At 36.7% G+C, this 27497-nt stretch overlaps 4 protein-coding genes and 1 non-coding gene across 5 annotated transcripts; 2 read left to right on the top strand and 3 right to left on the bottom strand.

Moving 5' to 3' along the window:
- Positions 1-804: 804 nt before the first annotated feature.
- On the bottom strand, positions 805-2849 carry LOC110793397 (LOB domain-containing protein 22-like). Its single transcript, XM_021998270.2, has 2 exons — positions 2037-2849; positions 805-1375 (listed from the first exon to the last, which is right to left on the bottom strand). The coding sequence occupies exons 1-2, from the start codon at positions 2570-2572 to the stop codon at positions 1078-1080; spliced, it is 834 nt and encodes a 277-aa protein (XP_021853962.1). The 5' UTR covers positions 2573-2849; the 3' UTR covers positions 805-1077.
- Positions 2850-8165: 5316 nt separating this feature from the next.
- Positions 8166-12114, top strand: LOC110793408 (UDP-sulfoquinovose synthase, chloroplastic-like). Its single transcript, NM_001426426.1, has 3 exons — positions 8166-8436; positions 9607-10695; positions 11434-12114. The coding sequence occupies exons 2-3, from the start codon at positions 9649-9651 to the stop codon at positions 11833-11835; spliced, it is 1449 nt and encodes a 482-aa protein (NP_001413355.1). The 5' UTR covers positions 8166-8436; positions 9607-9648; the 3' UTR covers positions 11836-12114.
- Positions 12115-12574: 460 nt separating this feature from the next.
- LOC110793410 (putative uncharacterized protein YDL057W) lies at positions 12575-16958 on the bottom strand. Its single transcript, NM_001426427.1, has 7 exons — positions 16843-16958; positions 15243-15361; positions 14626-14708; positions 13957-14078; positions 13587-13751; positions 13254-13347; positions 12575-12984 (listed from the first exon to the last, which is right to left on the bottom strand). The coding sequence occupies exons 1-7, from the start codon at positions 16922-16924 to the stop codon at positions 12738-12740; spliced, it is 912 nt and encodes a 303-aa protein (NP_001413356.1). The 5' UTR covers positions 16925-16958; the 3' UTR covers positions 12575-12737.
- A 77-nt stretch (positions 16959-17035) lies between these two features.
- Positions 17036-17109, top strand: TRNAI-AAU (transfer RNA isoleucine (anticodon AAU)). The gene has a single exon. It is a non-coding gene; the product is annotated as a tRNA-Ile (tRNA).
- A 3471-nt stretch (positions 17110-20580) lies between these two features.
- On the bottom strand, positions 20581-26933 carry LOC110793409 (ATP-dependent zinc metalloprotease FTSH 4, mitochondrial). Its single transcript, XM_021998283.2, has 7 exons — positions 26613-26933; positions 25973-26060; positions 24885-25148; positions 23666-23911; positions 23374-23498; positions 22276-22752; positions 20581-21818 (listed from the first exon to the last, which is right to left on the bottom strand). The coding sequence occupies exons 1-7, from the start codon at positions 26637-26639 to the stop codon at positions 20892-20894; spliced, it is 2154 nt and encodes a 717-aa protein (XP_021853975.1). The 5' UTR covers positions 26640-26933; the 3' UTR covers positions 20581-20891.
- Positions 26934-27497: the final 564 nt, after the last annotated feature.

Here is a 27497-nt window from a genome sequence, read left to right as displayed (position 1 = left end):
GAAGCAGCAAGCCGCAGGAAACAACACCACCAAGTTCTTAACTATACAAATTAAATAAATTACGTATTAAAATTGTAATACATGTATTTCATATTTCGCATAAAGCTGGTTTTCCGATAGATTTTAAAGTATTCATATTAAGAGTAACCGGAATATACTACTTAATAATTAAATTGCACAATGTAGAAAGATATGAGGCTAATTTCCTTTAATTAAAAGTAAAGGGGTTTATTTGCACGTAAGACATAAGTCTTGGGGTTTATTTGCCACATATCCCATAGAATAACCTATTAAGTATGTGTGCCAACCGCCAACCGACCCAACACACACACTCGCATAGGCCTGCACGACAGTGGGCCTTGAGCCGCGCCCAAGCCTGCTGCGTGCAACATTGTTGCTGTTGTGCTTGGGCTAGCGCGCACACACACAATCGTGTGACCATGGGCCAGTACTGCTGTGTTGCTGCTGCCACGCACTTGCGCCCATGAGCCTCGAGTAAGGCACTCGGCTCGTGAGCTGCACTTCGTCTTGCATTTAAATTATCTTTCGAAAATTTATTTATCATGTCGTACGATATGATACAGTTATTCGTAGTATAATTAATAATATAATACTTGTACACATTAATAATCATCAGAAAAATTATTTAGAAAAAAGACATAGAAGTAGGGATGAGAGGAGAGAAAAGAAAATGTAAAGGATTATAGTGGAAAATATGGCATTCCTTCTTTTCAAAGGAAAAGTTAATTTTCCTTATAGAAAATTATTTTCAGACTATTTTACGGGAAAATGTTTTTTGTCAAAACAAACGGAGCCAATCAGATAAGTTGGTGTTCAACTCCTCATGAACAAATACATGTACATTTTAGCTAGAAGTGGGGTTTAATTACATTCAAAATTCTTATATACTGTCCATTTAATGCTCAAAAAAATTAAATAAAAAAGATCAAAGACATGGAATTGTCCAACCTTTTCATACAATATAATCCATCAAGAAATTGCTAAAATTGGTATGCATATAGCATCGGCTTCAGAACTCGTGTTTCAAATAAGAGAAAGAAGGGATAATAATGATGGTTATGAAGGGTAGCAAAATGTGTTGTAACAAGGAAGGTGATCATCCAAAGAGGAATGTTTGATTCTTTTCTTTTTGCGTTTTCCAAATTTATCTACAGACTTTCTCTTAGTTGGTTTCTGCTCATCACTAAGATTTTCAGTTTCGTCCTCCAACTTGTGCTCTACCCGTACTGCAACATTCTGAACTTGATTGCCTGTGATCATGTTCTCTGTTTCAAATTGGGCTACTGCTTTCTTGGCTTTATTACTCAATTTTGGTATTGGTTTAATGTCTTCTAGTACATTTCCAGGGCGTTTTCTGTCAAAAATATGGATGATCGACCAAACAAATGTCAATTAGACGAACAAACGATTTAGTATAGATGAACATGCCAATCGTACACACAAACAAGCAAAAAAAAGTAACAGAATAAAATACCAAGTTAGTGTACTCGATCCAAATTAACAAAATAACAGAATTCAGAAGAGCCTTCATTAATCTTAATTTTGTCAATGGATAGTATAAGTGAACAAATAAACTGACAAAAAAAGAGCTAATAAGCCCTATTATTAGCAAATCCCAATTAGTTCATTACTCAATTTGACTCACAAGAACTGATGTTGCTCATTATAGTCTTCATTATGAGCAAAACGACGCACATTACAAGATGTGCTAAATTGAACAAATGGGAAATTAAGAGTGGGGTTGAAAATTGGTAATTCGGATGTACTCGCAGATGAAGGAAACCGAAAACATTTATATACGATTATGGGACACATTAATATATTAGCAAAAAAAAAAAAAACATGGTCAAAATAAGCGAATATAAAAAGCACAAAATGTCAAATTGAGCAAATCTCTTTGGGAGTTTGGGGGCTATTCCATTAAAAATTGTACTCCGTACATTAACAAAAACAACAAAAAGTTGATATTGTTCTGCCAAAAAAAAATAAAAAAAAATAAGGCATAGCCAAGAAACCTGAAATGAGCAGGTGACGACAAGGGTAAGGCCTCTGGAACTTGAACATGAGCACCACGGAAGAACGGCGGGAAACCAGTACTAGCACCGGCTCTAAAGGCGGCGATTTGGGCTCGAATGGCGTTAAGTTGATTTTCGTAAAAGGTAATTTGGGCTTGTAGAGAATCAATAATCTGTTTGCAACCACCAACAGGATCTTGAGCACGGGCGTTAGCAGAGTAAATAAGAGAAGTCATTGCGTCGTCCCTAAAAGTCGGACCGACGGAAATTAAAGCCTTAACGATTTTATTAACCCCGAAAATTTTGTAAGCATTGATAAACTGCTGGTAATTGTGGGCGGGGAAGTAAGGCGCTAGGGGACAGTTTTCGGCACATTTTCGACGCTGGAATCTACACGCGGCGCAAGCATTTGTGCTATTTGACGATAAGGGATCATCGGTAGGGCAATTTTCATCGCTAGGTAATGGCGTGGATGTTGCAGTAGTAAGAGGAGGAGTGTGTGAAGGAGTATTAGGGTTTTTTATGTTGTTGTTCATGATGATATAGAAGGGAGGAGAGAGAATTGGGCGGCGTAGGATTTGGAAGGGGAGCACTTGGCGGCGGAAGAAGGGGTTGAGGGAGAACTTTGCGGCGGTTATAGGGGTGAGAGGTATTTGACGGCGGCTGAAGCGGGGAGGATTAAAAAGAGAGTGAAACGTAAGCTAAGTGAAGTTATAATTTTTTGGGATAATTTTGATTTTTCCTCAAAAGTCTTTTGAAAGTGAAAATGTGATATTTGGTCTAGTACTAGTATAACTGATTTGAAAGAGTAGTACTGAGGGACGTGGTTGGGTAGGAAAACATGGGGAATTTTGAATGAAGTTTAATGAAATGGAACAGAACGATTCAATTTGTTAAGGGTCATTTTTAAAGTTGAAAATTAACCAGATTTATTTATTTATTTTAAATTTAGGTTTACTAACAGAAACAACTTACATTTTGATTTTTAATTGACTTTCAATTGTTTAACAACATAAATTGGTATTGGTTTTATATATCCCGATATCAGACCGTCTGTTTAATAGTTTTGGTCGGATCAATTAGTTTTCTTACTTTATAAATTCAGCTTTTTGTTTAGCAAAATGATTAATCTAGCGAAATAAAACGGAATATTATGCTTTTTCTATAAAATGTTACAAAATAATATTATTTTGTCAAAGAAAAGTGGAATGGTTCCCAACTTCTAATATTTGGTTTTTTTAGGCTCTATGACGGTGGTTACCAAATTTCATCCCAGCATTAAGAACAAACATAAATTGTTAATGCAATTATTTCTTTTCAACCAGATTTTTCTCTTTGTTCATGAATGGGTTTTAGAGGTGTAGTACAAAGCTTAAATAGAGGAGAACGTTTAGGGTTGCAGTCAATGAAAAGATAAATTGGTTGCATTTCATTCTTCTAACATATGGACATCTTTAAATTTCCACAAGTTACGCGCAATTTGGATTATACATTCAGGTGTATGTTGTTCATTGTGCATCTTGATGAACATTTTATTGAATATTTAATGATCATGAAGAATGATTTCTATGCACATATATATACAAGTAGAATATTTGAACTATATGTTTATTTATAATATGTTCTTTGGATATGAACAATATGCTCTTTGTATTTGAACTATATGTTCATTTAAAAACACCAATGATGTCTTGGCCTAGTGGTTAAGACTGAGGGCCTGTGTATAATAGGTCTCAGGTTCGAATCCCCCCGCCCCCATTTGTAATTTATATTGCCCTTGTGGCTCATTCGCACCAAAAAATATGTTCATTTAAAAATAGGGTGCACAGTGAGCATTAGGGTGCACAGTGAGCATTGTGCACCCAGGTGCATAAACCATGTTTTATAAGTTACGTTTGTTACATCCTTATATTTTCAATGTTAATAACTTAATATACTCCATCCTTCAACATATAGTTTCATTTACCATGGACAATGTCCAAGTCAGTATATGAAATTAAGCTAGCATATGTACCTACTAGACCTGATCAAGATCAGCCCGGCCCGTCGGCCCGAAATTTGACGGGTTTGGGCAGCCATTTTAGGCCCGATTTTCGGGCATGGCCCGTCCCTGCCCGAAAACTAAAAAAACTTGACGGGTTTGGGAAACATAAAAACTACATTTTTAGTTATGAACTTGGCCCGGTCCGAAATTTGCCCGAAAAGCCCGATGTTTTAGGCCCTAAATAGCGGGTTTGGCATGAAAAAATCTTCCCGAATTTGACCCGGCCAGGGATACGGGCTGATTTTTAAAGCTTCGGTCCAGCCCGCCTTTTGATCAGGTGTAGTACCTACCTATTTATGACTTGTTGGCTGCTGCGTTTTTTCTTTTTTCTTTTTCTTTGTCTAAGAAGATCTTATGAGTTACGACTGGTTGACTAATGTACTATTACAATTCTTTCAAAGTCAAATAAGAAAAACTTAAAAAATGGGATGGAGTAAATAAAATGACCAGTGATGTCATAGCTTAGTTGTTAAGATTGAGAGCTTGCGTTTATTAGGTCTCAAGTTTGAATCCACTTTCCCTCCATGTATAATTTGCATTGACCTACCAATTGCTTGTTGGTTCAGTGTTGATTAGGGCTGAACTTGGTAGGGAGAATCCGTGTTCGATCCCCCACAACAACAATTGGGAGGGGACTGGAACCTAACCACCCAGAACTCGCCCTGAATCCGGATTAGCCCTAAGGGTGAACCGGGTGCTAACACCAAAATAAAAATAAAAATTGCATTGACCTTATGGATCATTCACACTAAAAAAACAATGACCCTGAGATTGGGGGGATAACTTAGTTGGTAAGAGATTTCCTCCCGGTTCCAGGTGATCTTGGGATCGATTCTCATCCCCGCCATTATGACTCATTTGCAACAAAAAAAAAAAAAAAAAACAATGACCCTCCATCATTTATAATTTTTATCGCAATTTATTTTCCAATCAGGAAATAAATCAAGAATGGATTAAGCTAATACGAAGTATACTTTGTAGATTTAACATACTCCCTCCGTATTTATTTAAGAGATACACTTGGTCGGGCACGGGTATTAAGAAAAAAAAATTGAATGAAATAAAATAATAAAACAAGTGGGGTTGGGTAGATATTTTAATAAGTAAACAAGTGGGGACCATGTCATTTTGGGAGGTGGGAGGTGGAGTGGGTTTCTGAAATTATTTGTTTAATAGGATGGTGGGTCATATGGTAAATTAGATGTATTATTTAATTAAATGATGGGGTTGGTAAGTTACTAAAAATGGTAAGTGTATCTCTTAAATAAATACGGCGGGAAAAGGAAAGTGTATCCCTTAAATAAATACGGAGGGAGTAAGTAACTATCAAAATCTTGTATTTTGTAATCAACCATTAGCACATCAATGACATTAGTAACTATCAAAATCTTGTAGCTATTTTGAATAAGTAGTTCAAAATCTTGTTGAATATTGAATAATTTATTTTGGATCAAATAAATAAAATAATAAAGAGCTACAAGGTATTGAGCCAACAAAAATAAAACTTTGTCTCCGTAACTTAAATTAATTATAGGTAGAAATTTGATATAGCAAACTTAACTATCAAAATCTTGTAGCTATATTGAGTAAGTACTTCAAAATTTTGTTGGATATTGAATAATTATTTTAAATCAAATAAATAAATTTATAGAGAGCTACAAGAAAATTGTAGCCAACCAAAGTAAAACTTTGTAGATTAAACCAATTGTTGGTAAAGTAGGTCTAGCCGTTCTCTCTCTCCCTCTTCTTCTTCTCTCAAACCCTAGCCTCCATTAGTGAATTTCGAAGGGGCTTCCATCGATTTTATCGGTGGAAAGCCCCGATTTTTTTTTGTTGTTGTTCTTTTTCTAATTTTGTTTGATTTTTAGGGTTTTAATAATGCTTCCTCCTTGTGCGAGGAATTGTTCTCCCTCGAAAGACAGGGTTTTTCTTCTCCTTTTAGGGAGAATTTTTCTTAGGTTAGAGGTGTAAGGTTATGATTCATATGACAGTTCATAAATCATGCGGAAAAACCATAAAGTCAGGAAACATATTATTTACACATAATCATATAGCATAATTTAGATGCATACTCTTTGTTGCGTGCCCTCCCTAGCTGCGCCCGAACCGAACAAGAACAAGTCTTTAGGACTCCAAGTGTCGTCCCTCCGTAGATAGTCCACAGCACGTCCGGATCCGCCTTAAGATTGACCAACTAGAATCGCCCTTAAGGTTCTAATATTTTCGGTTGGGTAGGCAAGAATATTGGCTGATTTTTCTGCTTAAAAATCTTAGTTTTGAATACTTAAAAACTTGTATATAAATAATGACCCCTAGGCCTTTATTTATAGAGTTATGGAAAAGGAATCGCAATCCTAGTAGGATACGAATTAATTGAAATTAGAATCCTACATGAATTCTATTTAATTAATTTATCTAATTAGGAATAGGAATTTAATCACACACTAACTCTTGCAGTTTTAGGAATCACGCATGAGCACAAACTCACACACACACGACAGCCACAAGGGCTGCCCATGCGCGTGCGAGCAGCAGCCCACGCAGCACGGCCCACGCATCCGTGGCCCTTGGCGCGCGCTGGGCCTGCCTTGCGGTAGGCCTGGGCGCTGCCTTGGCTGGGCTTGTGGCGCGCATGCTTGCTGGGCGATGGCCCCGGCTTCGTGCTGGGCCTTCGTCCGGCAAGCCTCGTCCGATGCTAATTCGTACGATACGCTTCCGATTAAATCTCCAGTTCCGGAATTTATTTCCGATACGAACAATATTTAATATTTCCGATTCCGGAATTAATTTCCGTTTCGAACAAATATTTAATATTTCCGTTTCCGGAATTATTTTCCGATTCCGGTAATATTTCCGATTCTGACAATATTTCCGTTTCCGGCAATATTTCCGATTCTGGTAATATTTCCATTTCCAATAATATTTTCCGATACGTACCATGTTTCCGTTTCCGGCAACATCTACGACTTGGATAATATTCATATTTCCGATACGATCCATATTTCCGTTTCCGGCAATATCATCGTTTCCGGAGTATTCATTTCTTGCCTGTGACGATCTTAGCTCCCACTGAAACCAAGATCCGTCGGTTCCGAATATTCATAGATGGAGTATTTAATGCCATTAAATACTTGATCCGTTTACGTACTATTTGTGTGACCCTACGGGTTCAGTCAAGAGTAAGCTGTGGATTAATATCATTAATTCCACTTGAACTGAAGCGGCCTCTAGCTAGGCATTCAGCTCACTTGATCTCACTGAATTATTAACTTGTTAATTAATACTGAACCGCATTTATTAGACTTAACATAGAATGCATACTTGGACCAAGGGCATTATTTCCTTCAAGAGGATCCTAAATTTCTGTTGTACGAGGGAGAATATTATTTAATTTCGCAGGAGAAATTGATTCAGTGATGAAGATTTGTGCGGTGTCGCAACAGATGTCAGTTCTACATCTACAATCAATTGAATCTGATTTAATTCAATATCAAAACTACAACAGATCAAAAGACCCCCATCGTTGAAGGTTGTATCAAACAACGATGTGTTAGAGGGTATACAAGATGTTCGATGCGCGACGATCGTAGTTTTGCAGAAAACGAGTTTTATTTGATTCGATTTGTTATGTATTTGATAGATTCAGATTTCTTTTGTAGATGTCGTATGACTATTTATTAATGAATTAATTTTAATTAAAAAAAAACCAATTGTTGGTAAAAAAATTAATGTAACAAACTTAACTATATAGCTTTGATATTGCTCAAAGTACCCCTAATTTCAAGTTTTTCAGCAATGAAATATGAGGGTTTCTAAACCTCAAGTGACTTGATCCAAATACAACCATCTTGAGTACCAACACATAATATGTCAGTACCAAAATGCAAAATTGCTTAGAAATACCACCAATATAAGTCATATGTGTTATTATTGGTATTCACATAATTTGTATTGGTACTAACAAATTCTGTATTGGTACTCCAAATTCTGTATTGGTACTCACTTGTATCCAATATGGACACAAGTCACTTGTGACAAAGACTTCTCATGAAATATGGGTGACGATATAATTTTTAAGCTTGTTAGACCTACATTAATTTATTACAGATAAGATAAATAGATAATGTAAGGAATATGTTTGCCAAAAAAAATAAAATAAAGAAAAATACCGGGAATATCCTGCTGATGATTCGAGAAATCCAAGCTCAAAAGCTATGGAGTTCCTGTGACTCTCCTACTTATTTGCAAGTCCTCTCAAACACTCTTCCCCCTCGACTTTAAAATCCAGAAGTAATCTCTCTCCTCATCTTTGAGAATACACGATTCAATTTGCTTTGATTTAATCTCCCGTACCAGGTATTATTTCTCTCTTTCAACTAGCTGGACATGCCATGATATTAGGTGTTTAATCCAATTATTTTTTCAAATTACAGATTTTATATTTTTTTAATTCGCATTTAGAATCTTTAGAAATGTAATGGATTGTTGAAAGATCTGTGTTTTCTGTGTAATTTCTTGTCATTTATTTATGCCTGCTACGTGTTTGATAAAATGCCTGTGTGAAACACAGGGCTTCTAAATGCTTGTTTTTGTTTTTCTGCCGTGATGTCTACTGAACTAATGATGATTACAAATTCAAAATGAAATGTTGTGTGAAATTGTAATAGAACATTTGTAGGGTCTTCTTCAAATTGTAAAAGGGGTTCTTTTTCATTGATTGAGTTACATTGTTGTTTATCATCGAATGGAAAAACCTAGCGAATTGCTACGAGATTTGTGTCCATTTAAGAAAAGTTCAGTGATCAAATTGGGATTTTGTTAGTAGCTTGCTCATATTTAGCTAACACACTATTTTCACTGGTTGGCCTGTGATTTTGGATACCGCTAAATGATTCTGTGGTAGATACATATGTGGAGGTGTAGTGAATGCAAATTACTGTACATGAAGTAACATTTCAATAATCTGTCATCACATTAGGTTGATAGTGGATGCTGTGGCTGTGACTGTGACTGTGACTGTGACATGTCTTTTGGGAGGAGGAACATGAACCCAGATTTTGGGTCGGATTATGTAATTCACTACTCCCAAATGAAAAGAGAATATATCCATGACAGTTTTCTTGACAAAGGAGGAGTTTCTATTTAAAAGAGAGTTAGAGGGCGCAAACTAGATTACTAGATGACTTGCTTTTTCTGGACTCTGGAGTGTATCTCTTACTCTCAGAATTGTCTTCTTTTCTTCTGGATTCCCCTTAAGTTCAAGTTTTCTTGCTGTATATAATTGTCCTATTTTTTCTTTTGTTGAAATCCCTGATATTTAAGTGGGAAGCAATAATTTCTAAAATGAACTTATGTTTCATGTTATCCCTTTTATGTCTCTTTATTTGTGCAAACTACAAGCCCTACCCATCTTACATCATAAAACCCACCAACATGCGCTTGCACAAGATTTCCTCATTTTTAGTTCCTCCTGAAATATGAAATGTATTTTTGCTAATGCATCATAATTTCTTTCCTTGAATGCAGGTGTTTTGCAGATTAATCCTTTGGGAAAACCCATTTGTCAGCATGGCTCATCTACTTTCAACTTCTTGCTCCATGAAGGTATCTCCGAGTGAGAAACTTTCCTCCAAATGTTGGAACATAGGGTCGACAAAATATCCCATGTCATTTACTCAACAAACTTCGAAGTCAGCATTTAAAAGCCTTGTTCACCAAAGAAATAATACGCAGAAATTAACTGTTGTTCGTGCAACAACTGTACCTCTAAACCAGGAAACTAAAGCTGAATCTGGCACTAGTTCCTTCGAGAACAATGGCAATACATCTGGTCGCAAGCGAGTTATGGTTATTGGTGGAGATGGATACTGTGGTTGGGCAACAGCCCTTCACCTATCCAAAAAAAACTACGATGTTTGCATTGTTGACAACCTTGTTCGTCGGCTCTTTGACCATCAACTTGGTCTTGATTCATTGACTCCTATTGCTTCCATTCAAAACCGCATTCGCCGCTGGCAGGATTTGACGGGTAAAACAATCGATCTTCACGTTGGTGATATCTGTGACTTTGAGTTCTTAGCGGAAACCTTCAAGTCATTTGAGCCTGATACTGTTGTCCACTTTGGAGAACAACGGTCGGCCCCATATTCCATGATTGACCGTTCAAGAGCTGTATACACTCAGCAGAATAATGTAATTGGGACTATCAATGTTCTATTTGCCATAAAGGAGTTCAGCGAAGAATGCCATCTTGTAAAGCTTGGAACTATGGGAGAATATGGAACTCCAAATATTGATATTGAAGAAGGTTTTATAACTATCACTCATAACGGTAGGACAGACACTTTGCCTTACCCCAAGCAGGCTAGCTCCTTCTATCATTTAAGCAAGGTTCATGATTCGCATAATATAGCCTTTACATGCAAGGCTTGGGGGATTCGAGCAACTGATTTGAATCAAGGTGTGGTATATGGTGTAATGACAGAAGAAACTGCAATGCATGAAGAATTATGTAACAGATTTGACTATGATGCTGTTTTTGGGACTGCACTAAATCGGTTTTGTGTTCAGGCTGCTGTCGGTCATCCACTTACTGTCTATGGAAAAGGGGGTCAGGTAATATTTTGTGAATTTTGCTCTAAGAAATGTGTAGCATACTGTAAGCTACTGCATACAGCTTTTGGAACCTAAATTGACTAACTTCTTTGAAAACATATCCTCCTTTAGGGAAATTTGATATGCAAGGATAAAAATCAAGCTTCATTGGATGATTAAAATAGTAATATAGTCAATAGTAAGTTTAAATTACAAGTTCTTAAACCACTATCAGCTTGTCTGGAAATTCAGAACCTATCTAGATTTTCACAGTCGATGGAATATAATTTAGAGGTCTTGACTTTGGTGCTTCCTATGTCTTGATGAGTGACCAAGACCTTTCTGAATAGATTCAAAAGATGGATTTTGGTAGGTTATAGGCTTCTTTTTTGTATCTGCAAGTAGCATAATCTGGTCTTTGCCTGTTTTTGCTTTCTTTAATTTAGAAAGTAATCTACATATATTGTTAGCAAATTCCTTCAGACAAACTGGAGCCATTGTTGATGGTAAGATTTATAAGAATGGTTACCATATACTTGTATAGCTTCTATTTTCCCTACCGGAGGTTTTATAATATTATCTGTCAATCTATAATTATAAAATATAAATAATATGACTTTCCTTGTCAATTAAGGGAAAAGTTTGTCGAGAACTAGGAGATGAGTGGAAAAGAGCAGTAGAATGAAACATGTACATGTTCTATTTTTGAACATTTTTGAAATAATATATGCTAATGTTCTTTCCATTGAATTTTTCCAGACGAGGGGATATCTTGATATAAGAGACACCGTGCAGTGTGTAGAGTTGGCCATTGCAAACCCTGCAAAACTTGGTGAATTCAGAGTCTTCAATCAATTCACAGAGCAGTATTCAGTAAGAGATCTTGCTGCACTCGTAACAAAAGCAGGAGAAAAACTTGGATTGAATGTTGAAACCATCTCGGTGCCTAATCCAAGGGTTGAGGCAGAGGAGCATTACTACAATGCTAAGCATACTAAACTCGCCGAGTTAGGTCTCAAACCGCACCTTCTATCAGACTCTCTCTTGGATTCTGTACTGAATTTTGCAGTTCAATACAAAGATCGTGTTGACACGAAACAAATTATGCCAAGTGTTTCCTGGAAAAAGATTGGGGTCAAGCCACAAACACTTCGAGCTTAATTCAAGAGAGATGCAGACCTTTCGTTTGTTACATTTTTTTCTTCTTATCGTTGTATTATGTAACGGTTAAATTACTGATACAGTAGAGATGTTAGGCAGCTGTAGATGTGGAGTTTATGTTGCCAATAAATAGAGCATATTTGCAGTTTTAGGGTTTATGGGCAGTTGTACCATTGTAAAACTATCATAGAAGTGAGTGTGCTTGTGCCTTTGCAGCAACTTTTGTGTACATAATTTGCCTTTGCTCCTTTATGGATTAATAAACAATTAAGGTAGCCAACGATCAATATGTTTCACTTATAACTAGTGAACAAGCTTGACCTAAACCTATTTTAGTAAATAAACAAATACTTCCTCCGTTTCTTATTAGTTGACACAATTTGACTTTGATACTATTAACACGTTTTTTTACTATCTTTTGCGATTTATACTTAAAAAAAACATAGTCATGTGGAGTCTTATGAGATTCGTTTTAATGAATATTTTTATTATGTATCAACGTTTTATACTATTATCGTTATTCATAAATAAAGATATTAATGTTTGAAACCGTGCATTGGCAAATTAACCAATGTTATTTTGGTCCACAAAATTAATGAGTTGAAATTTCTGTCGAAACAATAGTCTACAGTCATACCCATTCTATGACACTATCCCTAATCTACTCTTGAGCCAAAAGATGTAGAATCATCACAACACTAGTTTTATAAATAATTGTTGCATAAAACTTCGGAAAAAAGGGGGCCATACAATGTGCAAAAGTTTCAGCAGGCTACCCTAAAGGATAAAACATTACACAGGTTATCAGAAATGGTGGTCAAGAACTTCAATATTCTGACTCCCTTATTATTTTCGGGTGTGCATGCTGCATTTTTGCATCCTCTGCTGCAAAGAAACGACAATCACAGCCTTGGACTGATAGAAGAAAGACCGTGTACACGAGATGGTGAATGCTCCATTGTGTCATTGCATCGACTGTGATCTCTGATAAAGTCCAGAACTACTTTTACCAATTCGTTCTGATGCGAAGTATACTCGTGATCAGCCCCTTGTATAATTCGGAGCACATGATTGGTAATGATTTTATCAAATTCCAAGGCGTCTTTAACTGGTACAATTTGGTCCATGGAACCATGAACAGTTAAAACCCTGCAAGGAAGAGCTAATGCATTAGCGAATCTATTTACCAGAGGATAGTTAAATCTATTTTCCAACAGCATTATCTTTTAGAACTCAGTTTTACTCTAAGTCTACTTTTGCCTAGGATCTTAAAGTCGATAACCCATTAAAGCAAAAGAAGAGAATAGGAAAGCAGCAACTTCACAAGGTATACACTGATGGAAAAACAGTAACTTTTAAGGTGGAAAACTGGACATTTTGAATCAATTATTGATACAAAAGAGCTGACAAACCCTGACCTGCAATTCTCAGGTATTAAGTGGCATGCTGCTCGCATATCCGTAGAAAGACGATCCATTAAGCTCTCCTTAGTCACGCGATACTGAAATTTTCCTGCAACAAGAGTACAAGACACCACTACTCAGTCAAAGTTCCGGGGGTTTAAAAGTATGCAATCTGGCCCCAATTTGCATAGAGCAGGGAGTAGGAAACATGTAATATCAAGTCAAAAAATATGTCTCTTGAACAATAGGAATACAATTACAAGGAACTTCCAAAAGAATAAGTAAAAGAAATAGCTTTAGAAACCAAATCAGCAGATCTGAACTCTGTATAACCTTCATTTAACTTACCACTTTTACTACCAACATCGATAAATCCACTGCTCTGAATCCTGTCCAGAAAGTTCTTGCCCAACCGACCCTCAATGCCTTTCTCGAGATCAAAGCGGCCAGATATATTCACAACTCTATGAACATCATGGTACTTAGCGGCATACAGCAGCACCACATTTCCTCCTGCATGAACCTTTTTCAATTCCAGAGTTATATTATGCTAGAGTTTGGAATTTGCTCATAAGCTGCTTATCTCAAGCAGAGTAACAGACTGAGACTTCAAATATGCTTTTAAAAATAGCTGATTAACGCAAAGTCCTTTCATAGTCCATATTCAATATAAAAATTCTTAGGTATGCAAGTCAAAATAATGGAAAAGGATGAGAACCTTTACTATGACCAATGATTGTGGTTATAACATGGCCAATCTTCTGGAAAAGTTGAACAACTGCATGCAAGTCCTCAGCTTCTCTACGATAGTTTCCATACCGAAACAAACCTTCACTTTCACTACAAAAAGAGCACAGAACATTTCTATCAAAGAGTCTTCTACCTGATGTTTTCACAAAATTTAACATAGAGATGTGCCAACTAAGAAAATCAGTGAACCACCTATTGCCATCTTGCACATTTCCACACCCCATATGTGTACTTCTTAAATAGAGAAGATGCACCATTTGAGAATGCCACATTTATATATACTGGTATGCAACACAGGAAACTCCAACAGAAAAGGGGAACTGATAGACTAGATCACACAGAATTCAAACAATTTTTGTAATAACAAGGCTGCAAGAGCTGCTAGCCAATTGAAACAAATATTGTGTTAGATCACATTTTTATCACCTTTGCGGGGGGCAATAGGGATAAAATCATTACTTATTTGTTTCCATACAAGAAGCTCCTGTTATTACTACCGGAGCATGTGTAATGCCATAGTTGATAGATTTTCTTTGGGGGGGTGGTGGGGCTTAAGGAGAATTTCTTTGGCTTTCTTGTTGTGTCAAAACGGATAAGATATACAAAGTATAATCAATGATTTATTTACATAGCTCACCCATTTCCAGCAAAGTCAAAGCGGAAGGCACTTATTCCAGTATTTTCAATTGCAGCAGCAAGACTCGCCATAGGAATGCGTTCCTGACATCATTAAAAGTCACTGTTTATTGTACATCCCACAATATTCGGTTGTTTTCTGACTTCAACACAATAACGAAGCAATTTTTAGCCAGTCTTACACCCAACACAACATTGTTACCACAAATTAGCCACAAGCTAATTACATCTACTCTATACACATATATTTTCATAGAAAACTGTTCAGAACGCATTTCTCAACCAATACTGTATGAGATTTGTGACAGAAAAACACGACAGCATGAACGGTGATGGAAAAGAATCCAAGTAATCCACAACTAAACATTAAGGCATACCTAAGTTGTTTATTTGTCTATATCCATCGCAATCAAGTTCATAAATATAATTATACACCATCTACATTATGTGAAAAAGCATAAGAGGCGATGTGAAAAAAAATCAAGCAGGCTCTGGATTGTTTAGCAGCTGTTTTACAGCTTAAGTCTTAAAAACTTAAAAGACGATGTTAAAAATCCAATTTAATGTACTGTGTTCAAGGTTTAAGTATCAGTCTTATTTCCGACAGCAAATACTTACCTTCACGGATTTTATTCCATGGCACACAATTACAAGTTCCTTGGAACCTGTATCATGTAAAATCCCCACTAGCTTTTCACCATGATAATTTGGTATGACAACCTTAGTTTGCACGGTCCCTAAATAGAAACATAGAAAATATTTTTAAGTGGGGAAAGAAAAAATAAGGAATAAAGAAGCAATGTATTTCTAACATTTGACTGATAATTAGAGAATGATAAAGATATTCAAGACCCGGAGCATGATATAGAGAGAAGAGAAGGGGGTCCTAAACCATAGAAAATAGTACAGTCTATTCCTAGCCACCACGTGGTAGCTTTACGCCTTGTATGATTTACTAAATCTCACAACAAATGGAAAGTCCTTCCATGTAAAGCCCCTCACTAAAGTCTACTTCCAAGAAACAGATACATGATGTTTACTTTACAACCTTCTTCCTTCAACACTTTGTTCTATTGAAAACTAAACTTTACAGTTGAAAATTAACATGAACATATTGATATCCAATGATCTATCATCTAATTTTTCTCTAGCTTTCTGTAGCTAATAAGTAACACTTGCCAATAAATTATTCAAAAAATTATCTTGTTTGTTCTTTAACAGTTAACAAAAACAAGTTGATTAACAGAGAAAATTCTAAGTCTTAATGATTGTGGAGTAATTAGACAGCGCTTTTAGTCTTCTGTTAACATGTTTTGGAAAGAAAATAAGCCAAGGAAACGAAGGTGACCAACCCCCACTCCCTAAGTCAACTACTTCGGTATTTCCAGTTTGCCACCATAAATATATTTCCCAAGGAAATTAAAATTCCATGGAATATCATCACCAAAAGCTAGATTTCTCACATGTTTCCATGGATTTAGAGTTCCTAGGATAAGTTGCAAAAGATCAAATAGGGCCATGCAGAGTCGGACTTCATAGACAAAGAACCTAATATTTGACATGAGTACATGATAAACAAGCTATACATCATAGAAATCAATGAACAATTAGCTTAAGAAAACCAACTATCACTATGTGCTTGAGTTGGTGGACATTGTTCTAACTCACAACTCTCAGGTGACTAGCATGAGTGCATGATCAAGTAGCTTCACCACATCCTTATTAATGCTAAAACTACATACAATTACCACTTGCTACTACCTAATAACAGATTCATGTTCATACTTATTAATTTATGAACAACAAAACCCTGATTACGTATACACCAAACTCAGCATTAAAGTAAGCGCCTTTTCACAAGTATCATCTAGATTTTGGGAACAATACCCTTAATCTTAGTAAATGTAATGAAAACCCCCATAAAAGGGATTAACACAACATTTTGAATCAGTCATAACTCCATCAAATTCGAAGTATAATCAAATAATCAATTGTAGAAAATAAAAACTCCAATACCATAGTCCAATATCACATATATTTTCTTGTTAATATTGACTACTTATCCAATAAACGAAAACCTCCAAAATTTTGAAAACAGAATAGATCCAAAATTAGAACCCCGTTTACAGAATCAACATGTTCTTGTAATTTTAAGTTTAAACTATGAAAATTATGATTTGAAATGCAAAAAAAGTTAGCTGAGTAATCAATTACTTACGGTGAGGATTATTAGGCTGATTAATTCCAATATTATCTTCGCAAGCGGACGAATTCGGGGCTTCGGGATGACGATGAGCCATACTTACAGAATGAGTGATTGGGGGAAGCGTTTCGGAATACAATGGTGGTTGGAGGTTGCACTAAGTTATTTATTTGTACTATTTGGATTTAACTCATACATAATACAACGAGGCCCATTAGCTCAGTTGGTTAGAGCGTGGTGCTAATAACGCCAAGGTCGCAGGTTCGACCCCTGCATGGGCCATTTTTTAACGAAGTTCGATGGTATCTGATTTTGTTGTCTTCACTATAGGAGTACAAAAATCTTGCTCTTGAAATTCATCCATCAAATTTCAAACTTTTTCTTTTTTGACGGCAATTTCAAACAATTTGTACGTGCGCAACGGTGCAAATTTAATTTGTCAATGCGTACGGAGATTTAATTTATTTGGACCAGCTACAGTAGGCATATCAAGCCAAAGCACCAACATTTAGTTGACGCAAATAGTAAGCAACTTGATGGTTCGAGCCTCATCAGAAAATTTGCAAAGAGGAAGTACGGAACATTATTATCTCTTTTGCATGGTGTGAAAAACAAGTGTGGGTGTTAGAAATTACTATGAAATAAACTGATATTGGCACACATACGTGAGTGGAACCACGAAACAATGCTCTCACATAATGTGCCAAAATCACTTTCCTATCTTGAAACGCAATGTATAAATTCCTTTTACAAACTCCTATAATGCCTCAAAAAAGACCCCTCAATAATATCAGTAGAAAACATGAATCACATTTACATTTCAATAACGTTTACCAGTCATCAACACAAATGTACATTTTGCATGCTAATGAATCTAGATAATAATTGATGCAACTAAAGAAGAGCGACAAGAATGAATATAAGAAGAGCAGCCACAAAAGAGTACTTAAGCGCAGCAACCACAATAGCAAACGAGACAGCCACGAGTTGCCACACTACCTGTACACTAGCCCAAGTAAGCAGGCCCGTCAAACCCACAGCCAATACGTTATCTGGGTCCGGGTCCAGCAGTAAATCAGTCCATTTCAGTTTGAAGAATGGAATTTGCTGATTCTCATTCTCATTGCCATTTCCATTTTTGGGGTTTGACTCTTTACTTATCTCTTTTTCATCTTCATTCTTTTGCTCTTTAGCACAAACAACAAGTTTCCTAGGGTTCTGAAATTTCTTTTGAGTGGTTATATGTCGAGGTCGGATTTGCTGGATCATGCATCGCCTTGGATTTGGGATCGCAAGTACTCTGGGTTCGGAAAGACATTGAAGACCTAACATAGCACAGCCAAAACTGATGATCAAGAATTAGTCTGCAGTAAACAACTTTGATAGAATATGAGACGGCACAAAATGAACAATCAGCTGCTTCAACCCAGCTGTTTGCATATTCCAAACATTTGCTCCTCTTTATTTCTTATATTTGTTATGTACAATTCTCTCATTCGGAAATTAAATAAGAACTAAGCAAATAGCCAAATGTAGCAAAGAAAAAATGATCACACAAGAAGTACGCAGTAGCTTTTCTAGCCAAGTCGAACACTAAACAATCAAGTGAATTGAGATTTTTCCTTATGTAAGGCATGTACACATAACAGAAAAGAGAATCTCCTGTTCTACAGGTTCCAGATGCTTGATTTGACTTCTGAGTATAAAACAAGAACCGAAAATCCTTAACCAATTTCAAAGATAAACATAAGACTGATTACATGAGGAAAAAGAAACAACAGCTCTGGTCTAACACTTTCCATTCTGTTCCACAGCTGACCATGATAGGCACTACAAGAAGGTATACGGGCAACTGTGCAACGAATGGTATAATCTACAATGTATGTTTCAAATTGGGTGGTAATTTATGCAAGATATCAATATATTATTTCAGGAATTCAAATTTGCCAATATGAGGGCAAACATAGACTTCAAATTATCCTAAATGAAATTCAAACTTAGATGGTGAACCGACTGTCAAAACAAAACATAATATTATGTACCCAACTGGAGAACCTTAATCGTAAGTTAATCTCAAGCCAATATAATGTAAGATACATCAAATCCTATTGAAAAGAGCTTATATGCTCGAGTTAAAGATAGAAATTAATCATATCCTAATTCTATTCACCTGATATCTCCACATTCCTACGAAAGACAATTCCCAACAAGCTTTCTTGTCGGAGGAATCTGTGTCCCTTCCTGATTCAGCGTTCAAAGACACATTTTCGATCAGTGTTCAATAATCTGGATATCACGTTCGTGAATCAATTCTCCTCTTCAGATTGATCTAAATAGTTACAAGAATCCGACATCTTTCTATTTTCCACTTAGCAATACTCTCCAGTTTTGAATACCCCAATTCCTATTTCCTGCTGTCATCAACTACTTTTCTCTCTCCATAAACATTTTCATCAAATTACCCATGGCCAAAGGCCACATAATACTTAGTATGCCTCAAATATATTCTCCTAAAACTCGGAATTTGATCCATTTTAATTAATTTCTCACAATTGAACTAAGTTTGTTCATTGAACAATTGATCCATCCATCATCCAAAATTTGTTCATGAATCACTCTCAAACCTCCAAGTTTCCCAATTATTATAATTTGAATTTACTGTAACATCTCTCATATGCATTAGTTTTCGGGTTAGCTATTCTGCAATATAACATTTATAATAGAATTCGCAGCTAAATAAAGACGATTTTCTGGATTCAAGGATAAATTCGCCAAAAAAAACTAATTTAATCATCAGTATTTGTCAAATTCATGTATCATTCAGTCAATTATAAAGCACAACAACCAAATTCGCCAAGATTAAATTGCCAATTGAAGAAAAATCAGAATGAGAGAGGGAGTGGAAGGGTGGATACTTACCAGTGCCGGTGAACGGAAATATAACGCCGGAAATCAAATCCAAGGAGGTGTTCGATGATGAGGGTGAAGTCGGGAAGATGAAGGAAGTCACTTGTCAATCTTTTATGTGGAACATTTCACATTGGCCCTAGTAGTACTAATACAGTAAGAGATGAACCGGCTAGAACCCCGCACATGTCAGCTCGATCCGGGTTAGCAGGTTAGACATTTTGACTTTTGGAGAGTGTTGATTATAGTGGAATTGCCCCTAAACCTTTTGATTGAAAGGTGAAATTTTTTCTAGTAGGCCAAGACATTCTTAATACTTATTTCTATTCTTTGTAATGAATTTTTTTGACATGTTTAGTGTGTACTCCATCTATATTTTTTTAAAGAGTTAAATATTGACCGACACAAGTATTAAGGAAACATAGTTCAATTTGAGGATGTAAGTTGAGCAGTTGACGATAAACAAATATATAAAAAATAACAAGTGGGGTATTATGATTTCTAAAAATACCACGGAGGGAGTACAAGTTACATAAATCTTGAGTTTCTGTTATTGTCAATTGTCATAACATGTGTATATGACGGCTCTAAAATAATCCCTTGGTAGGGAAAACTAGACTAAAATTACTTGAGTTTTAAATCCGAACAACGGAGTACAATATCATGCAAATCTAATTGAAACTACCACCTTATCAACTTATAACATTCTAATACGAAGTATGTACTCAAGAACACCTACACCACAACACCGGTACATAGCTGTTACAGTTTTTACCAGAGTAAATGGCTAATTGCGTACAGAGACGACTCAGACAACTTTCAGGGTTAAGAAATGGAAAACCGAGGTTATTGCAGCTATGCGAAAAGAAGAAACCATCTCTTTATTGCTACACAACTTTAGCGTGTTCAGGTCTGCTTCAGCCGCTAAGATTCTACATCTCTCTAGTTCACTTTTTCAACTCACAGATTAATGATACAGGTAAATCACCAGATAACTTGCAGCAAATGCAAGCAAGATACGGTAGCAAGTGACAGAAAATGAGCATCATCCTCCAATAGTAATAGTAATAGTAATAGTAATAGTAAATTAACGACTAAATATATGCACATTGAATTCATTCAGTAAAATTAAAAACCACCTTTTTATAAATAAACAGTTAAGACCCCACTGGTGCAACCCCTTTGGCCTTGGCTGTTGCAGCTGCGGCTGCAGCAGCTGCTGCAGCCGCTGCTGACGCGGCTGCACCTGGAGTCGATGGTGGTGGGGCTGGATTTGACTGCTCGCTGCTCTGAGTGGCCACTATCTTCTGCTGTTGATGTTGCTTCTGATCTGAATTGACTTCCGTAATCAACTCCTTAATTTGCTTGCCCGTAAGTGTCTCATTCTTTAACAAAGAATTAGCCAGGGCATGAAGTTCCTTGCTATGAGTTGTGAGAATGGTTTTGGCATTGTTGTATGCTTGCTCGAGTAAAAACCTAACCTCTTGCTCAATAAGAAGCCGAGTTTCGGTGCTCATACTCCGCCCATTATCATCATAATCGTGAGTCACAAGCCCAACCTCTCTGCTCATTCCATACTTTGTTACCATTGATCTTGCAAGTGTTGTTGCTTGTTGGAGATCAGAGGATGCACCGGAAGTTACCTCATTCTCCCCGAAGATGAGCTCCTCAGCAACCCGGCCTCCCATGCAAACATCAAGACGGGCTAGCATTTGTTTCCGCGAGATACTCGTTTGATCTTGCTCAGGAAGTTGAGTAACCATTCCAAGGGAGACACCACGGGGGACAATTGTTGCCTTATGAACCGGAAGGGCACCATTAGTGTGGACAGCAACAAGGGCGTGACCGCCCTCATGGTAGGCTGTCATCCTCCGGTTTTCCTCGGAGATTACAGCAGATTTGCGCTCGCTGCCCATTAAAATTCTGTCCTTGGCATACTCTAGATCAGGCATGCTCACAGACTTGGCCCCATCCATTGCAGCCTTCAGAGCGGCTATGTTGATGAGGTTAGCAAGCTCCGCACCAGAGAAGCCTGGCGTTCCTCGAGCAATGATCATCAGGTCCACATCTTCCGACTTCAGCACCTGTAAAAAGTAAAACAAGGCGAATGACCCACAGGTACCAACGGCATAACACAGCAACCAAGTTCAATTTAGGTTATACTTTGGGTGAGGAGTCATTTAGTTTGGACCAAGTCCATTGTTAATGTTGGAATATTAGTCATTAATTTCCACATCGAGTCAATATTTACGGTAGATCAAGCAATATTAGTCATTAATTTTCAGGTCACATCAATTTTCACAACCGGTCAAGACTGGCTCATGCGATTTCGGTACAGTCCGGGTTTGGGTTGGGTAAATACATACAAGTTTTGACAGGTCTATATACAATAATGACACCATTCAAAGGTAATATCACAAAATAAACCACTCACCCTGCCAAGGTGTTGAACTTATGATTAAAATAATAACTACTTCATTTAAAAACACTTAACACAAAACATGTGACTATTCATATTTATTTGCCAGTACTGTTTCATACCTTGGACATATGAGTTTCTAAAATCTGTCTGCGTCCTTCAACATCCGGATTAGGAACAGTAACATGTCGGTCAAATCGCCCGGGTCTAACCAGCGCATGGTCCAAGGATTCAGGAAAGTTAGTTGCTGCAATCACAATAATTCCTTCACTTTGTTTGAATCCATCTAGCTCAACAAGCAGCTGATTTAATGTCATCTTCATATATTGCTGATCCTTCGGGTTACGACTTCCCCCAATTGCATCTATTTCATCAATAAATATGATACAAGGTGACCGTTTCTTAGCAGCTGCAAACAGATCTCTGACCCTCCTAGCTCCAACACCAACAAACATCTCCTCAAACTCACTGCCACTGCATGAGAAGAAAGGCACTCCTGCTTCTCCAGCAATAGCTCTGGCTAGCATAGTTTTGCCAGTACCAGGAGGGCCAACAAGCAAAACACCCTTGGGGAGTTTACCACCCAAACGAGTGAAGCGCTGTAGATAAAAAAATAAAAATAACATCCATAAGACATGAGTCACATGACTATCCACACAAGTATTTTAATGAAGTGGACCATTATGACATCACAAACATAAATGGGATAACAAGTTTCCATCATGGCCCATCAAACATTCAACAAGAAAATATACAGAAGTGACATCATAAAACCCCTTCTTCAACGATAAAAGAAAAAAAAAACATATTTATAAATCATACAAGCACCTGCTGTTGTCTATCGTACAAATATGAAGCGGAAGACAGGAGGCTATATTAACATTTTCATACTAGCAGGAGATAGGAGTCCTAACAAGTTTAACAACAGAAAAGAAGCAACATTTAGAAGTTATGACATAACAGAACTATGTCATTTAGACTTGGCTACTAGCATCAAACATGACCAAGTATCTATGAGTTCGACTACGCTGTTATATGAAAATTGAGCACGAAATAAAGTGTAAGTGTCAAAACCATGTTGGAATTTACATGAGGTGAAATAAAGAGTCTATATAACACAGGTCATAACTATCAAGTGTACTCCCAGAGTTTCTGAGCTCTCTAGATAGGGAAATTGAGGTAATGACTTAATGATATATATAACCTAACATTATACAAACCTTTGGATCTCGAAGATAGTGAACTATTTCTTCTAGCTCAGCTTTTGCTTCATCAACACCTTTCACATCACTGAATTTTGTGCTGGACTCCATGCTAGGTTGCACCTCTTCATTCAGACCGAGTCCTGAAGGATGAAAAACAGGATTTCATGAATTAGCTTTATGACAAACAATAAAACAGTAAAACCTCCTCCCCTCTCCCCCCCCCCCCCCCCACCCCCCACACACTCTACAGATAGAGGCACTATAAACAAACGATAGAAAGTAAGCAATGCACTTCTAACTTTTGTACCTTTACTAATTCCTCTGTCTTCAATTAGTGCCCCAACTCCTGAAATCAAGAGAAATGCTAAAGCAATGGTACGAAAAGTACGCCACAACTGTTCTTTAAAATGCCCTCCTTCAGCGGTCACCATATGCAGTGGAGCACTAGAAGTTCCAAGTACTCCATCTTTTGTAGATTTACCCACATTGCGGAAAGCGGAAAGTCCAGCCATACTTCCTTCCTCGGAAAAGCTGTGGCCCGTGGAAGCTATTCCTGATGATTTTAGCAATCCAATAGAGTAAGAGAGAGGGCAATGAAATATAAAAAATAAAATAAAAGAGACAAATTACTGAAATGGAGAAGAAAACAAGACCACCAAATGACTTAAAAACAAATGGAATTAATGACAGACACAAGTACACAACACACAAGAAAGAAATGACTAGTGATACGCACAAGTACTTGCCTTTCTAACGGTACAAAATAAATGGCAGAGACACTATATTAAAGAGTAATCTTAAGGGTGAGAAAAGACTAGTACAGAGATGACTTTGACAAGAAGCAGAGAGGACAATGCAGAGATGGAATGCTCCACCTGCAAGCCAAAAGCAGGATAAGCTAAGGAGTGGAGGTTGTCGGTGATTTAGCAGCCCATTGAAGCGAGCAAGCGAACTATTATCACGGTGTCTAATCCACTACACGGGAAAACATTATGAACATACTTTTGAGGTGTTTCCAAAACTTCTTCTATAAAATAAAATGTTAAACATCTAAGCATAGACAAAGATCTTAGCAAAGAAAAGCATCAAACACAGAAGAAAGACAGTACGGCACAACATAAAAGAACTTGATTGATACTTCGACAAGTAAATTTGAGATGAAACCAAACAACAGATTGCATATACAACGGATGGCACATACAACGACCAAAAAACATGAAGTTAAAAAATGACCAAACAATTTTTAGTTCTTCTTCAGGAAATCAGGAGACAATTAAACCCACTTATTATCCACTAACTGCAATTAGTTGTCAACCGATGTAACTTTATTTTCACAAAGAGACAGGTCCCGGCCTTAGGGGACGAGCCAATCATCCACAGAGATATTATAGTTTTCAGTTTGACAATGGACACCATTGGCAAGACACCTGTTGTAAGAGATGTCAATCCCATAGTCCTAAGTCAAAATAGAAAGTAATCCCCATAGCTTGTTACCAACTTATAAAAACAAATATTCCAGCACAAACCTCTTTGTAAGGTTCTGAGCAACTCGCTCTCATCCAACCTATCAACCTTGACCAGTGCTTTAACATACTCAGCAACAGCCGTTGGACTAGAATGCAGAGCAGGTTGACTTTCAAAGGCTCTTATCACCGATTCTGGATCTCCTCGGCGATACACATCCCTAAAATACGCACTATCACTTGCTCCCTCTGCATCGCGTGCTCGGCGACCTAAGCTGCCAACATAGCTTGACTGGTATCTCTTCTGAGATCCTGCAAGCCCACTTTCTGTGAAACAAATCATATAATTAGGGATAAATGTCTGATAACGCGAACTGAAAATGAGATCTGGATTCCAGCCAAGAAAGGAACAAGTTGAGTAAACAAAGGACAGAAGCCAGATTAAACTTCAAAGCAGAGTTCAAACACACACACACACAAAAACAAGATTTAAAACAACAAGGAAAATTCTCGTTGGTGACATCCTACTTTTGTATTTTCTCAATGGTAGCCAAAAAAGGTTTTGAATATTCTTGGTAGCCCTCCTTCCTTAATTACTATCTAATATAGCATTACTAACCTAAATTCGACAAAATTACACACTTAAAGCCTAACCATGGTAACCTACGGTTAATCACACACTCCTTCACCTACGGTTAATCACACCCTCCTTCACCTTGGTGGACTTATGCAACTTTGTGGACTATTGAATTATGCAAATGTTTGGCTATATGGCTTCTTTCGTGAACTGTTTGGAATAAAATGGTCTTTGTGCAAATTTTGCAGACATTGTTTTCTTGATTCATGTTTTTTGGCTATGTTATATTGAGTTCTTTTCGTAAACATGCCATACACGTGACGTGCAAAAATTTGAAAAGGAATTCCTATTTCATTCCTTGGTAACTTGCTGCATTTGAAAACAATTTCCTTCAATCATGCAGCATTCAACTCGAACTTGAAACATGAGTAAAAATTTAATAAGCTTATAAGACAAGTGATTACCCACAAACAACCCATAGATCTCATCAAATTCACAAGCACCCAAGTCAAAATGCTACAACTTTTCTACAAGTGAAATACAGTAACACAGTCAAAAAGAAAATATATTTCACCTCCGCCATTGTGCAGCTGCCGTAAAGTTGAATAGAGCCTAGACGAAAAAGTCCTCAATCGTACAAGCTCATATTCACGTGTAGTCGCCTGCCAAAAACAACATAAGGCCATAAGGGTCTTAAATTTCCAAATTCTAAGTGCATATCTGAAGAATTAAACATCAAATTAACACTCTTCTCCTCATTCAAAACACCTTCCAAGTTTAGGCAATCCATATGGAAAGATGACATTTCGCAGACGAAAAGGCACATTCTTTATACTGCAGCTTCCCAAACATTTCCTAAGCCATTTCATTAGTCAATCCTTTAACTTCCAACTCCCCTTCGGACCCTATATTACCACTATCAAATGGATCTTTACAAAAAAAAAACCTAAGCTCAGAGTCCGAACATTAAACCCTATCTAATATCCACACATATTTGATCATTCAAAAATCAAAATCAAAATACACCAATCAAAAAAAGGAACCAACAATCAAACCCCAGAATCAATTCAACAAGACCCGAATCCTAAAATTTCCCTAATCAACTGAAAATAACACAATTAGGGTTCTTCGATTATTTAAAGTTCAACAAATTTCCAACTTTAAAGAAAACCAAGTAAAAGGTATCAATGAAATTGAAAGAATGAATCACTAACCTGCCTAAGAAGTTGCCTCCAAGCCATAAAACCCTATAAATCTCTCTCCTAAAGAGAGCTAAAGCGAATGATCTCCCCTCTTTCAATCGGTTTCTTCCCCAATTTTGGCAAACCCTTGATTAGAAAATGAATCTTGAATGTTAAAATAAATACTACAGTGATTTTGTGCCCTGCAAAGGCGGAAGGAGGGGAGGCAGAGGGGAGAGGAGGAGAGAGAAAGAGAGAATGATGTATGTAATGCTGCGTTTGGCTGGGGTGGAGGAAATTTGTGGGTCAAAACTATGATTTTATTTTTATTTTTCTTGTTTTTTTTTGAAGGGGGTGATGAAATTGGAGAGACCAGTTCAGGAAGAGAAAATACTCAAAATGGAGAAGTAAAATATCTAACGGGTACAAAACAAATGGGTCGGTGATCCATATTTGCCCACGCTGTATTAAGAGATGCCAACTAAACTAAACTGAAGTTTAGAACTGATGATGTAACTTAACTACGGTGCGATTTTTTTAACATACATTTTTATTTAAAGATGGTGTATAATATTTTGTATATTTTTTATAGTTAAAATAACTACTTCGTACTCCGTATTAAACAATATACTTCATATGTTATATTTATAGTAAAAATTTAAGTCTAAATGTTTAAAATTTATCACGGTATAATGTATGGAGTAAAAATTATCTACATTTTTAGTGATAAAGTTTTTCGTTTTAATAAAAAATATTCCTTCAAATCCGCTAATGAAGTATAAAAGTAAGTATAAAAGAAACTATGTACGCCTTTAAAATGTTTATCTATCACCAAAAAATGGATAAAAGTTATCCCGATTTATAATATACTTTATTTATTTTACACCTAAAGTGTGCAATACCTTTTAAAAACAAATA

This window comes from Spinacia oleracea, chromosome 1 (genome assembly GCF_020520425.1).
Source record: "Spinacia oleracea cultivar Varoflay chromosome 1, BTI_SOV_V1, whole genome shotgun sequence".
Lineage (NCBI taxonomy): Eukaryota > Viridiplantae > Streptophyta > Magnoliopsida > Caryophyllales > Amaranthaceae > Spinacia > Spinacia oleracea.
Note: the sequence above shows the minus strand (reverse complement) of the source record. Positions and strands in the feature narration are given on the sequence as shown.

What these genes read in the sequence shown, in the direction of transcription:
- LOC110793397 (XM_021998270.2), bottom strand. Translation starts at nt 2,572, where the DNA reads ATGAACAACAACATAAAAAACCCTAATACTCCTTCACACACTCCTCCT. An exon ending in TCGTCACCTGCTCATTTCAG is followed by an intron (nt 1,376 to 2,036) that starts GTTTCTTGGCTA and finishes TATTTTTGACAG; the next exon opens with AAAACGCCCTGGAAATGTAC.
- LOC110793408 (NM_001426426.1), top strand. Translation starts at nt 9,649, where the DNA reads ATGGCTCATCTACTTTCAACTTCTTGCTCCATGAAGGTATCTCCGAGT. An exon ending in TCTATGGAAAAGGGGGTCAG is followed by an intron (nt 10,696 to 11,433) that starts GTAATATTTTGT and finishes GAATTTTTCCAG; the next exon opens with ACGAGGGGATATCTTGATAT.
- LOC110793410 (NM_001426427.1), bottom strand. Translation starts at nt 16,924, where the DNA reads ATGGCTCATCGTCATCCCGAAGCCCCGAATTCGTCCGCTTGCGAAGAT. An exon ending in TTTGACTTTGCTGGAAATGG is followed by an intron (nt 14,079 to 14,625) that starts GTGAGCTATGTA and finishes CTCTTTTTGTAG; the next exon opens with TGAAAGTGAAGGTTTGTTTC. An exon ending in CGATGTTGGTAGTAAAAGTG is followed by an intron (nt 13,348 to 13,586) that starts GTAAGTTAAATG and finishes CTCTTGTTGCAG; the next exon opens with GAAAATTTCAGTATCGCGTG.
- LOC110793409 (XM_021998283.2), bottom strand. Translation starts at nt 26,639, where the DNA reads ATGGCTTGGAGGCAACTTCTTAGGCAG. An exon ending in GCTCAGAACCTTACAAAGAG is followed by an intron (nt 23,912 to 24,884) that starts GTTTGTGCTGGA and finishes TAAAATCATCAG; the next exon opens with GAATAGCTTCCACGGGCCAC. An exon ending in AGACAGAGGAATTAGTAAAG is followed by an intron (nt 23,499 to 23,665) that starts GTACAAAAGTTA and finishes TTCATCCTTCAG; the next exon opens with GACTCGGTCTGAATGAAGAG.